General features: G+C 39.9%; 1 protein-coding gene across 6 annotated transcripts in view; it reads right to left on the bottom strand.

Annotated features, from left to right (window-relative positions):
* mbd2 (methyl-CpG binding domain protein 2) overlaps positions 1-14,177 on the bottom strand; it is a 111,581-nt gene that overhangs the window by 60,690 nt on the left and 36,714 nt on the right. The window contains exon 5 of one of the 6 annotated variants that reach the window (XM_034120253.1): positions 5,805-6,159. The exons of the other annotated variants lie outside the window; for them this stretch is intronic. Within the exon in view, the coding sequence (XP_033976144.1) occupies positions 5,905-6,159 (255 nt within the window). The 3' untranslated portion in view covers positions 5,805-5,904. Of the gene's footprint in view, positions 1-5,804; positions 6,160-14,177 lie in introns of those variants that run through there. 6 annotated transcript variants of the gene reach the window in all.

Genomic DNA, 14,177 nt, shown 5'->3' on the forward strand with positions numbered 1-14,177 from the left:
TCAGAAGAGAGGGAGGACAAAGAGAGGCCAGGCTCCGTGTATTTTATTATTATATATAGTCGTTATTCATTTGTTTTAAAGCTCAATAAGGAAGATTTCAACTTTAACACACGTTGACCGGCGAAAAACTCTGCCCGGTTCCCTCGGCCCCCACCACGTTGAATAAACAGAAGGCTGCTTTTGTGGAGGAAGTTACAGCGCTACGTACAGGCTCGGCATATGTACTGCAGCTTTTTCCAGCGGTATCCATAAATCTCTTAATTTTGCCCTCAAAGTGCACCAGATTGATGCATTTAACTTCAATATAAAGAAAAACATCTTCTGTTGTAACAACAATAACATTATAAATAGTAACATAGCTGAACATGGTATTGCACATTTAGCTTTGAGTGTTACTGACCGAGATGTTTTTATTACATGAATTAAGGTGACTGAGGCTTTTTAACATAGACTTTTCAGTGTCCCACATTTTGCACAGAACTGTCCCACATTAGGAAATGCAGATTGTCTGATAAGAGTACTGATATGTCTACCATTTCTTTTATGAGTGTAATATCTGCATTTTCTATTTTGGTTTGATTCGGACACATCCTGGGGATTGTGTTTACAAACATTGACCATACCGTTCACCATCCCCCACCCCCCTACTGTATGTTGATTTTTGACTTTGTTTGCCTACATGTAAATGGGTGGCATTTAGTACCTACCCCCCTCTGAGTTACCTGTTGACTTCACATCTTGTCACAAACTTTTTGGAAGACAAGACTGACCCAAGATACCTTGGTTTGAATTGGAGAAGGGCAATGGTTATTGATGGTGCTTTTAAAGCCTATTGTATACTAACTGTGTGATTTATATTGCTTTTCAAATGCATATAGGCCCCCCATTTACACTGCTCTTCCCGTCAAGAATATGAATAGAACTTAGTTAGATCACTTTACATTTCTGCGAATGAATAGCTTAGCTACTTGGCACTAAGAGTACAGATATGTCTACCCTTTCTTTTCAGAGTGTAATATCTGCATTTTCTCTTTTGGTTTGAATTGGAGAAGGGCAATGGTTATCGATGGTGCTTTTAAAGCCTATTGTATACTAACTGTGTGATTTATATTGCTTTTCAAATGCATATAGGCCACTATTTACACTGCTCTTCCCGTCAAGAATATGAATAGAACTTAGTTAGATCGCTTCACATTGAGGGGAAGAGGCATTTTCCCATTGGTCCCAGTCCAGTTGGTTCTTTTCACCATTCTCCCATATGTCACAAATGGCGTTATGAAAATATTAGCAGCATAGATCTCAGGGCGATGCTGTCCCTTACAAAAGCTGTCCTGATAAAAATGTTCCTCTCGCTCTGAGGAAACTGCCCTGGTGGGTTCATCAGGTGTGGCCGCCAACCCTGGAGTGGCCACTGGCACTGGAATGACCGGTGGCAATGGTGTTTTTATTTATTTATTCATTTATTTAACAGGGACAGTGCACATTAATGAACATTTCTGTAAATGTGCCAGAGTTAGCCAAGAGGCTATTTTTCATCTGTAGTTAGTTAGATTTTAAAAGTCAATCTAAAACACATTTCATTTTAAACAAGTAAATACAATACATTTAAAACATGCAACATACATTACTGGGATACTTAAATAAAACAATTTAAAATACAGAACATTAAAACAAAACAAAAGAACATGTTAAAACATGTTAAAACACAGGCAGTGAGTGGGTTGTAAGGAGCAGAAGATTGGGTCACTGTTGGCAGAGCGTCTCCCCATCCCATTCAAATTCAAATTCTTGACTGAAAGAGCCTACAGTACATGTAAATGGATAGCATTGCCTATATGCATTTGAAAATAATTAGTACCCCCCTCTGAGTGACTACGTGTTGAGTTCACATCTTGACTTTACTTCCTGATTTTTGGAAGACAAGACTGACCCAAGATACCTGTACATAGTGGAAAGTGAAATTGAAATTGTTTTTTTGACCTTTCAGATGTTGTTGTATAGCCTCTGGAGCAGAAATGAAAGAGTTTTAAAAATGTTTACGTTTTGGTAAGTTTTTAGGGAAATGTTGTAATATTGCAACGTTGGCCTTAGGTGGGAGCAGAATTTCTGTATTTCTACTCACATTGTCTGAATAAATATATTGAACAACTAAGGGTTAATTTGCAGGATTGATTGCTTACTTAGCCCTATATCAGTATATAGCAGAGGTGGGAGTAAGTCCTACATGTGCAAGTCATGAGCAAGTCTCAAGTCTTGACCTACAAGTATCAAGCAAGTCCCAAGTCACTGTGGTGAGAGTCAAGCAAGTCAAGTCAAGTCATTGCTCAGGTCAAGTCAAGTCAAGTCATACGAAATTCTGATGAATAAGCCCAGTTTCCGCATTTAAATCAGTTAAAAGACAGTGGTTATGAAAATGGATTTAACCCACACTATGATCTTCATTACATACACAGTTAATCATTTGAAATCTAATTTAGACCGATGACAATCATATTAGATTCATATTAACCCTAGAACTGCAGACAATATAGCTAGGACTCAATATAGCTAGGACTCAATCAAAAAGTCTGTTAAAAAAGGCAGAATTCCAGGTAAGAAAATCATATATGGCATTTGCCATTACACATATTTAATTTAAATTTCTGTTAACACTAGAACCGCCAACAGCATCAGCACCTACATAGATATAATTTTCAAATCATTTAATTTGTTCCTCTTCATAATTTCCTTATAAACTAAGTAGGACGATTTAAAACTCACTTAATTGGGTTAATTTAGAAATTGCTTCAGTTTATGGTTATATTATGGTTATGAAAATGGATTTAACCCACACTATGATCTTCATTACATACACAGTTAATCATTTGAAATCTAATTTAGACCGATGACAATCATATTAGATGAATATTAACCCTAGAACTGCAGACAATATAGCTAGGATTTAAAACTCAGTTCATTGGGTTAATTTTGAAATTGCTTCAGTTTATCATCATAACAGATCAAAAAGTTCAGATTCATTTTACAATAAATCAAGGAATTATGCACTTCAACAAACAAAAACAACATAATTAAAACATTTAAACAAACTACTAAAAGTAGATGAACTACATTATTCAACAGTTTACAGTAACTTCTGATAATAACACAGGGGAAATAAACGAGGCATCTCTTTTCCTCTCTCTCTCTCTCCCTCTCCTGACAGCCCGTCAGTATCAGGGTTAGTACAAATGAATCCCTTGGCGGTTCTAGTGTTCATTTACCGTTTTGTCTTCTCTTTGTAATGCTTAATCGATTTGAAACCAAGTCTAACGTAGCTTAAACTTAACGTTAGCTTTCTAGCTAACACAACACATTCACGCACCTTTCTCTGTGGGTTTTTTTGTAGTGACGAATGAAGTTGGATGTTGTGGTGGTCGTGTCACTGATCTTTATGCTGCAGACCCTGCAGACCGCTGTTCTCTTCTTATTAGCGTTATCGACAACATAATCCTTGAATCCATCTTCACTATTTGTGGAGTAACGCTAGCCGCTGCCATGTTAACTGACGGTCCTGCCGTCTAGTGGGTTGCCAGGTTTGCGCGCATGGCGCTATAATCACCCAATGACGTTTTTAGAAAAAACTAAATGCAATATCTCACTACAAAAACAAACGCAAATATTTAATTTTAAACAGACAAGTCCTTTCAAGTCATCTGTCTCAAGCTTAAGTCAAGTCTCAAGTCATGAATACCAAGTCAAAGTCAAGTCAAGTCTTTTATCAATGTTAGTCAAGCAAGTCTCAAGTAAAAAAATATGCGACTCGAGTCTGACTCGAGTCAAGTCATGTGACTCGAGTCCCCACCTCTGGTATATAGTATGAATAATAATCACACATCAGTCATATTTGTTATGAATAATCATTTATCATTTATTAAATAGTAAGTCGCTTTGGATAAAAGCGTCAGCTAAATGCAATTTATGAAAGCCTCACTCAGGATTTTTTTACCAAGTGTTTTTATTGCTCTTGGGGCATTAAAAACACGATTTTAACTTTAGTTTTTTATATAATATCTGCATTTTCTCTTTTGAAAAACTAAGTCTTAGTTTGGCCATAGATTGGACACTCATTTTTAATCACACACGTCTCCCCATCCCATTCAAATTCTTGACTGAGCCTATATGCATTTGAAAAGAAATAGTAGCTACCCCCCTCTGAGTGAATACCTGTTGACTTCACATCTTGTACTGTGATCTGCATGCACTTATCAAAACATTTAATTAGGAGCAAAACACACACTTCAAGTCAGATCATCACCCTTAGCTATTTTAATTACCTCTCAAACAACCTAAACTAGTTATAAATGTTTATTTTTACTGTCGGCCGGGTCAGCTGCTGCATGAGACAGACACTAAAAAGTATTATCATCTGAAATTAATCATTATGTTATTAGTATTAAATACATATAAGTATTTTTACAGCTTGTATTTTTTTTACCAAGTGTTTTTATTGCTCTTGGGGCATTAAAAACAAGATTTTAACTTTAGTTTTTTATATAATATCTGCATTTTCTCTTTTGAAAAACTAAGTCTTAGTTTGGCCATAGTTATTTAATATATAAAGACTATATATTATTGAATTACAAGATTAGATATACTTTATTTGATCTAAAATATTGATGTGTTCAAATGCTCTTCTAAACAAAACTGAAAGTCCATGAAAAGTTGTCTTCCTGTTTTTGTGAATGAAGCGCCATCTCCTGGTTAAATCCTGAAATTGAAAATCTGGCAACGCCCTCTTGGAAAATAGTGGGAGGGCTTAACATTCCCAGATACTGGTCTTTGGCAGGTAGCAGGCAGGTAGCAGGCAGGAAGCTGTATGCTGGAGTCTGAAATAAGCTGCTACATCTGTATGAGAACAACTTAGAAATTACTCTGTAGGCCAACATGCCTCCTCAAATATGTTACCACATGTCAAGGCAACTATTAGGATTCTGCCTGGGAACAACAGGATCTGTGATGTTGAGACGGGGCTGTGGGTTTTGCTCCTGCAGACAGCAGGACTCAGAAAAGACCCTCAGTGGTCTTTCCTGTTAAGGCAAAACACATCTAGCAAACCATCCCACTGCAGCAATCGACACTCTGTATGACTGAATGAACCTCCAGAGTCTGGGGGCAGTGGAAGACTTAGCACCCATTGTAGTTGAGTAATGCCCCTTTTCCACCAAACCAGTTCCAGTTCAAGCTCTGTGTTTGTGCTTTTCTGGTGCTTAACTGGTTCTTCTCTGTAGCCCCAGTTGTGTTTCCACCGCCCAGAGCCCAACTGGTGCTGCGTCATGACATCACCGCTTATGTCGCTGATTTTCTCCCGAATGCCACTCACAACAACAACAATTGTTTGTAGCCTTTATTTATCCAGGTTAAAAAATCCCATTGAGATCAACGATCTCTTTTACAAGGGAGACCTGCGGCACATTTAGTTACACATATAAAAACAAACAGAAAACAAAAGGACATCACAACATAATTACAGGGGTATACATTAGCAACCTATTTACATTTACAGGTATCCAATAATATTTCATCCAGCCGTGCTTTAAAACGATGCAAGGGAATCAAAATGCTCAGTTTCAATATTTTTTGCATGGTGTTCCAAGCTAGAGGAGCAGCGCACATAAAAGCTTTAGCACCTAAAACAGTCCTAGCACTTGGCACATGTAATAAAAACACATCCTGTGATCTCAGGCAATAGCTACTTGCCACTCTCCGTGAGATCAGAGAGCAGATATAAGTCGGTAGTTTACCCAGCATGGCTTTGTAGATGAACATGTACCAATGACTGAGCCTCCGACCAGTAAGTGAAGGCAGACCTGCCTTGGCATACAGGGTACAGTGATGGGGGACTGCGTTGCGCTGTTATTGATTAGGTTAATCCCGCCCCCCTCCGACGTAAGCGTGGCGTATTGGTTCTTGGTTCTTGCCGGGCAGCCGAGTGGGGCCAGCTAAGATCCGGTTTTCGGAGCTTAAAGCACTGCGGTGGAAACAGGAAGAACCAGAGCTTAATCGGGCTCTAGCCCGGCCCTGGAACCGGTTTGGTGGAATTCCGGTTCCGGTATTGAACAGGGAGCCAGTGCAGTGCAGAGGATGGGGTGATCTGTAGCAGCAGATCTGTATCATCTTGAACTTGTTGAGGAGTTTGGTGGGAAGAGAGGACAAAGTACAAGTTACCTAGATGCCTGGGTCCATCAGTATGTGAGTGGCCCTCATACTGTAGGTGATATAATGGAGAACAATAAGAGCTGATCATGTACACTACATGTGGAGTCGATTATGTGAGAGGACTCTCTGTGCGTCGGCAACTGTGTTAAATGTTTTTTGTTAGTTTAGATATTTATGTTTCACTTCCTGTCTCGTTTCTGGTCCCTTTTCTTCCTGTCTTGTTTATTTTCCCACCATCGTCAGTGTCTGCCCCGCCCCTGATTGTTTCCACCTGTGTCCACTTACCTCTTGTATATAGTGTCCTGTCTCCCTTTGTTTGTTGCCAGATTGTCTTGTGTCTTTTACCAAACTCTCCAGCGTTATCCAAATTATTCTAGTTATCGTTACGGTCATTGTTCACATATATAGTTATAGTCAGGCAGTGGCGGTTCAAGAACATTTTACATGGGGTGGCAAAGGGGGGGCAAGAGGTCATCCCAGGGTGGCATGGGATGGTGGACAGTACGTGGTATTTTATACTGTATAACCTATTTATTGTTAAATCATGCCCTAACACAAGTGTTCTTAATGCACAAGAGAAACAAGGTGTTCAGACAAACAAACTAAAATATTACATTACATTACATTACATGTTACTTGTTAGACGCTTTTATCCAAAGCGACTTACATACTCAATACTGTGGGCAATCCCCACAGGAGCAATTTGGGGTGAAGTGTCTTGCCCAGGGACACAACGACATGCTGACTGCAGTGGGTTTTGACCCCCTGATCCGAACACCAACGCACAACCCACTGCACCACACGCACCACACGCCTTATAAATACAGTATAAAACAGCAAAAAGTACTCATGATACCCTAGAATTCTGTTTACTGTAAGTACAGTAAAGGTTCTTAGTTATAATTAAGTACACAAATGACATCACCCATCTCTTAAGAGAGCCAAAGGTGACCTGTGCAGCAACACATTTCAATAAATATTTGTCAATACTAAGAGCCGCTAGATTGTGCTGCTGTATTGGAATATGTATGCAAGGAGAATAAAAACATACCATGTGGTCCAGCTGGAATTTCATCTGCCTCATGATCACTGCCTCTGTCCCTCTTTCTGACACTTCATCTTTATTCCTCACATACATTTCTTCATCTTCACTAATGTATTCATCTCCTCCTCTTCCTCCTGCTCTGACCCTCCTGGTCTCTTCAGTGTACTGTCTTTTCCTCTTCCTCTTTCTGTTCTTCCTGATCACTTCTCAGATATGTCTTTTTGTTGTTGTTGACTCACTCCAGCTACTCTGGCCTGCAAGAGTCTACTTGTGAAAAGCACTGATACAAATGCTTGTATAACTTTACACGTTAGGGCCATGTAGCTAATAAGTAGCATATAATAAATATAAAATAAGAAATTATTTATCAAACGCACACAGGCAGCTGTGTTTGACGGCAAAGGATGTATCCTGGTTTAATTTATCTGGCCTCATTGCTGTGATGTGTAATTACGTGGATTTAATAGTAGGCCTACTGCATAGTTTAGCAAATAAAAGTGATCGATCTCCCAGCTACCACTGTCTGTGTAGCATTTGGAATGTAACGTCCCAAACAGCGACCGTCTGTTAAACGCTATCGATTCAAAAAGGAGCGTTTTATTAATATTTAGTTTCAAGCTCTCGTCCTTAGTAAAAACAAAACTAGTAGAAGGGGAGATGCTCCCAGGGGAAGCTGATCCACCTCCAGGTGCTGGTCCACCTCCAGGTGCTGGGACAGCTCACTCCCTCTCTGCAGCGGTGTGAGCCGCGGTCTGTGAACGCCGTTCCGCAGTTTAATGCAGGGCCGTAGCTGCGTTTTTAACGGGCCTAAAATGATATTTAAAATGATTCAATTTAATTAATGTACTGCTTGTTTCGTTGCTTGAGAAGCTTGTGGACATAGTGTAGGTTTGTTTCTACAAGTACAGTTTTAGGGACACAAAAGTTAGGGGGGCAGCTGGGGGGGCAAGGCTCTACAGTGGGGGGGCAGCTGCCCCTGTAGTCAGGTAAGATTAGGTAATAGTAATTTTCTAGGTATTTTGTTAGGTAAGCGTTAGTGTAGATTTATCTTTGTATGTATTTTTCTGGATCTGCCGATCCTGTGTTTTTTGTATTCATTATATTTTTGTACTATACTACTTTGCAAGTAAAGACTCTTTTTGATACTTGAATCCTGTGTCTGCATTCGTGCTTTTGGGTCCACTCCGTGTACACTCGTGACAGTACAATCTGGCCAAAAAGCATGGACCCAGCCGAGTCAGACCCAGTGAATGCAGCGTTACGCGCACAGGGTGCGCGTCTGCACAACCATGAGGAGCAGTTTTCAGCCATGCAGCAGGCTTTGAGAGGAATCACAGATCAATAGCAGGGTTTCCAGGTGTCTACCAACTCCCAAGTCGGCCAGGTAGCAGATACATTACAGCGTGTGCTCGCATACCTGGAAGCTGGATCCTCACAGTCTGCGTCTGTGCCTGCAGTTTCTCTTCCTCAGCCAGCGGCTCCACAACCACAGCTCAGGGATCTCATGTGGGATCTATGCCTCGTCTGGCCTCTCCGGAAAAGTTTTCTGGAGACTCTGGTGACTGTAGAACCTTTCATTTCTACATTTGTACATTTCAAGCTGCTACCGTATGTTTACAACACAGACTATGCCAGGGTAGCATTTATTATTTCTCACCTGTCGGGCCGAGCGGCCACATGGGCTACTGCTGAATGGGAAAGGAACTCTTTAACATGTCAGTCTTTATCACTGTTTATTCAAGCATTTAAAAGAGTGTTTGACCAGGTCACCCCAGCTAGGGAAGCAGCCCAGATGCTAGGGAGGATCAAACAACGTAAGCGTAAAGTAGCAGATTACGCCATTGAATTCAGAACAATGGCAATTGATTGCTCACGGACACATTCAGGAATGGATTGTCAGAAACGATCAAAGACCAGCTGATGCCTCTAGACCAGGGGTCGGCAACAGGCGGACCGCGGTCCGGATCCGGACCCAGACGCCGACCTATACGGACCCGGACCTATAATCAATACATTAATAGGGGATTTCAATTTTGACGGGGCGATTCTATTTTATCTGCCGCCGACAGGGGGCGAAAGAGACGAGTGAGCGATACACGGAGAGAAACACAGAAGAAGAGATGAGAGAGTGGCAGAGAGAAGAGGAAAGTGAGTGAAGAGAATAATTAGCGATACAGGGAGAGAAGCGGTGAATGTGAATACATTTTGGAATACTTTTTGGAATTATTGGTGGAAAGGTTTCCTCATAAAATGTAATATTCATTACCAGCAGAACTGTGTGCACACTGCACAGCGCTGCAGCATGTCTGTGAGGCCCCGCCCCCGCACGCAGATCAGAGAGAGAGATCTCTTTTAAAATATATAGAAACGGAGATGGTTCGATAAAATGTGCAAGATAACGTTTATGTAGCATTTCTTTATTGTCGAAATGATGACATTTCATAACGGGATCAAATCAAAGTGAATGGCCTGCTGCTGCTGAATGCATGGGGCAAGTGACTGGAAACAGTTTTAAAAGTTATTACGTCGTTTCAGATAATAAATAATAATGGTAATTCATTCTATTTAGGGGCGCCTTTCAAAGCACCCAAGGACACCTGACAATTCATAACATATTCTAAGGAAAGGTTTAAGAGAGTACAAATAATGCAGTCCGGGTGATGTTTTTTATGTGGGGTGCAGATGAGAGGGAGCTGTCCAGAATGACACCAAGATGTTGTGTTTGAGTTGTGCTCTTGATAAGCCATGAAAACAGTAAAATAAGTGTCTCCTGTTCACCAAAACATACCCATCTGTTATGGAAAAATAAAGTATTCCAAAAGTATTCTAAAAGTAATCTGAATACGTTACTTTTTTAAGACACGTAACTCTAACTGTATTCGGATTACTTTCAGAGCCATGTATTCAGTAACCGATTACATTTACAAAGTAACCCTCTCAACCCTGATTAAAAGTGCCAAAACGCCACTATGAGACAAAACACAAAGTGTTTGACCAAACATTCCCTCTCAAGTCAGAACTAAGGTCACAAAAAATAAGCAGTCTCAGAGCCCAATATGATCAGTCCACCAGGATCAAAATTAAAACTAAATATCGTTCCAGGGCAGGCTAACCGAGGCTAACCAAAGAGCACCTGCATGTGTGTATGAGAATGGCCCTGACACCATTTCAGCCCAGATTTAAACTCCTGGCAGGACAAGCTCAAGCTCAATTCTCGCACTGAATACAAAACAAAGTGAGTGAAGGACTGCAATATAAGAGGGAAAGAAAGAGAAACTTTAAAACTGTTCAATTGTTATGATGTGTAAAGACTGATATGTTCTATACTCGTCTGAAACTGTTAAGTCATGATGTGAAACGGTTAACAAAGCTATTTTATTTATTTCTCTATTTTATTTTTAAATGCAGCCCGAGAGGAACATTACACATATCCACAGTATTTACTGTATATCTGTATAGTTCAATGTTAATTGACAATAAATATTGTTGTTTTTGAATTGTACTTTCTTTATTTGATTGGCAGTCAGTTGTTGATGACATGCAGACGTTGATAAAGCTACAGGCTACTTCAATATATATCACACTAATTCATAAAGCAACTTAGACATTTTGATGTTCCGGACCTTTGCATGGGGAGATTTTCTCTAACTGGACCTCGTTGAATTTTAGTTGAATACCCCTGCTCTAGACCTTCCCGCAGACCTAGACTCTATGATAGCATTAGCTATCAAAATTGATCATCGGGAGCCTGTCTGTAACCCGACACCGTTGCAATGAATCGACATCATCACTGCTTTGATACGGTCACTATTGCAGGTGAAGAGATGTCGGCGAAAAGACAAGAAAAGCAAGAGAAAAAAAAAAACTAAACATGAAGAAACTAGAGCATCACTCGAAGGTGGGTTATTTGTATGAGTCAAGCTGGCTACACACCAACCCGATTTTGGGAGTCAGAGGCCGTCAGAGGCAGTTGAATCGGCCGCGAGAGGTCAGAGAAAGTCGGCCCAAGCAATCACTCTGATTGGCTGTTCACACTACCGCTGCCTGCTGGTAAGGACAGTTATTGCCACTCGTCGACTTAAGTATTTGCGGTGTGTTCGTAGGCGGGCGGCGTAGTGGGCGGCGTAGCGGGCGGCGTAGCGGGCGGCGTAGCCGACGTAGCTGGCGTAAAAGTCGGAACGCCTTCGGTACGCGTTCTTTGGTCTCAGGTGGGTGTGTAGCGGCCTTCAAATGTAAAACTTGCGAATGTTGTATTATAAGTCAAATTTCAAACTTTTGCCATATTAAACACATCAGCTGCAATTCACGACATGAAGAAGGCAGTCTCTGCATAGCTAATAGGCTAATGGAGATGCAGTTATTTCCAGCATTATTTATTTACCATTCATTCAAGTATTTGATGCCTTTTATCTGCTAATGTACAGGAGGAAGAGTGATAAACTGTCTGTCTAGTTGGCTTACATAACAGTTAAAAGTTTACAGCCTAAAAAACATGGAGCATTTTTTCCCCTTTTATTTCATTTTTATGTCAATTTGCACATTTCATGGTGATGCTCAGCCTCTCCCCTTAATTCCTAACAGTCATCATCATGTCAACCACAACACAGATAAATACTGATAGAAATGTGTGTGTAGTTGTTGATACATTGATCAACAACTCAGAGGGAACTACATTTGAATACAGATTTAAGAAATATCAGTTTTTGAGCATGTAATAAGCATGTTTTGTCTTGACTATATTAAAACAATATTATAATAATATAGTATTTATATTATTGAATTGATTATGATTATTATTATTAGTAGAAGTAGTTTATTTGCATTAATTATATTTTAATCTTTTTGAGGCTAGTATTTTCACTATATTCATTCTGTAGTGCACTATTAAGATCAAAACATATCTTAACCTGTTACGCACCGCCCCCCCGGTACCGGGCGGATAAACGCGTCATTTGCAGGAAACAACGTCTAAGGAATCTTAATATTTAATAAACTATGAATGTTTTATATCCATGTAACGGGAAGAAACTCAGCTCACTGATCTTTTTTTTTTTTTAAATCAAAAAGAAAAACACAATGCTAACACTCAGCCTCTGAATTAGCCACGAGCGAAAAAATGCTAACCTATCACTGCACCGAAACTCACTCATAACTCCCTTATTACTTATCCTAGATGCACAGTCAACCCATCGATTAGCATCGTCTGGAGACACAGAATCGATGGGTGCCCACCTCAACATTCAGTGATACAAATTTGCGACTCTATAAATGAAAACGTACATCAAAACATTTGGCGCTAGGTAGCTACAAACGCTAACATGGCTTACCTTGGTCTTAGTCTGGTCAAAACTGGTCTTCAATGGCATTAAAACGATAAAAAACGATGCTGCAGTTAATCCATAGGTTAATCCAATGTGTCTGTGTCCTCTTTGAAATGATTTCTGATAATCCATAAGCAATAAAACTTCTTTTCCGTTTCCAGATGTCAGAGCGAGAGATCGCTTCACTCTGATGCAAGCCTGCATGCGCAAAGCCCCCACCTTTTTGTGTTAATGTTGGTGTCTATGTGTCTATCGATTCTATTGGCTCTGACGGTCAGGAAGAGATTACAATCACCAAAATCGACCAATGGGTTCCAGAGAAACTGTAAAAACGCCCATTTACACCCAAATCACCCCAGAGGTGGGTTTTTTTTTCTAAACCTGGCTAAAAAGGTCAAATGTCACTTGTTTTCCATCAATCTCGATACAGGGTACTTATTATATGTTGTACTTTGGATTCCTAAAGCTTTTAGTCTACCATCCCATCATTCAAGGGTGGTTTTCACTATAAGTAATGGGTTTCTTTTAGGCGGAGGTAAGAATTTACCTTTTTTTACCATGTTCCATCTGAATTTATTCTGACTGAGCAGTGGCGAGCCGTCAGGGCCCTCTAGGCCCTCTGTGAGGGCCTAAGATATTCCAAAAAATAATATTTAAAAACATTAAAAAAAAATATATTTTTTTAAAATATATATTTTTTTTAATATTATTTTTGTTATATTTTTCATTAGTTTTACCGAAAAAAAACTTGATTTAATAAAATAACATTTCCAAAGAAATAAATCCTTCGAATCTGCCTGTTCAGTCTCTGTTTGAATGTCAGTTACTATAGCGGGCCTCTCTGCGATTCACAGAGGGCCCGCTATAGTAACTGAACGAGAGAGTAATGTCAAATGACAGTACAATTGACCAATCATATCTTCCCTCTAAATGGGTGGGTTTTATTATCGCGGACTTTATGACGAGTTCCGCCCGCTGTGAAACTGTTCTTGTTTCCATAGCAACAACAACTTCCTGTCAACAGCGTGAACTCGCCTTCAAAATAAAAGCATGCCAAATTACACTTAAGACATACAACTGCAATGAAAGTAACAAACACAATGCAATATCATTTTCAATGTCAAAGAACACAAATTGGGTTCACAGGTGTTGTTTTGTGTGGTAGAGGGTCGCTGTCATTGATGCGTTTTGCACCCTGGGCCGTTGTTTTGATATTCCGCTGAAGTATACGCTGTGACGTAATAACGTCTTTTTTTCGAGGGAAGGGGTGGGGGTCAGAGGGCCTAGGTATAAAGCTCACGGCTCGCCACTGTGACTGAGTAAAATCTATATTGATTCTGACACTTCTACATCCAACTCACAGATGTAACCTTGCTTTGATAAAAGAAATTATTCATATAACCCTTTTAGAAGTTAAAGGTGGGGTAGGTAAGTTTGAGAAACCGGCTCGAGATCGCTAGAATTTGAAAATACACAACCGGAGAAAATCTGCCACTTCCTTATAGAGCCCCTCCTAAAATGATTGGTCGTACTTTTTACAGTATTACGGCTTCCACAGATGACATTTTTTTATGGATTTTTTGTCAAAGCACTTAAGATATTCATTGCTATCGGGC

The sequence above is a fragment of the Trematomus bernacchii genome, unplaced genomic scaffold, assembly GCF_902827165.1.
Source record: "Trematomus bernacchii unplaced genomic scaffold, fTreBer1.1, whole genome shotgun sequence".
Classification (NCBI taxonomy): Eukaryota; Metazoa; Chordata; class Actinopteri; order Perciformes; family Nototheniidae; genus Trematomus; species Trematomus bernacchii.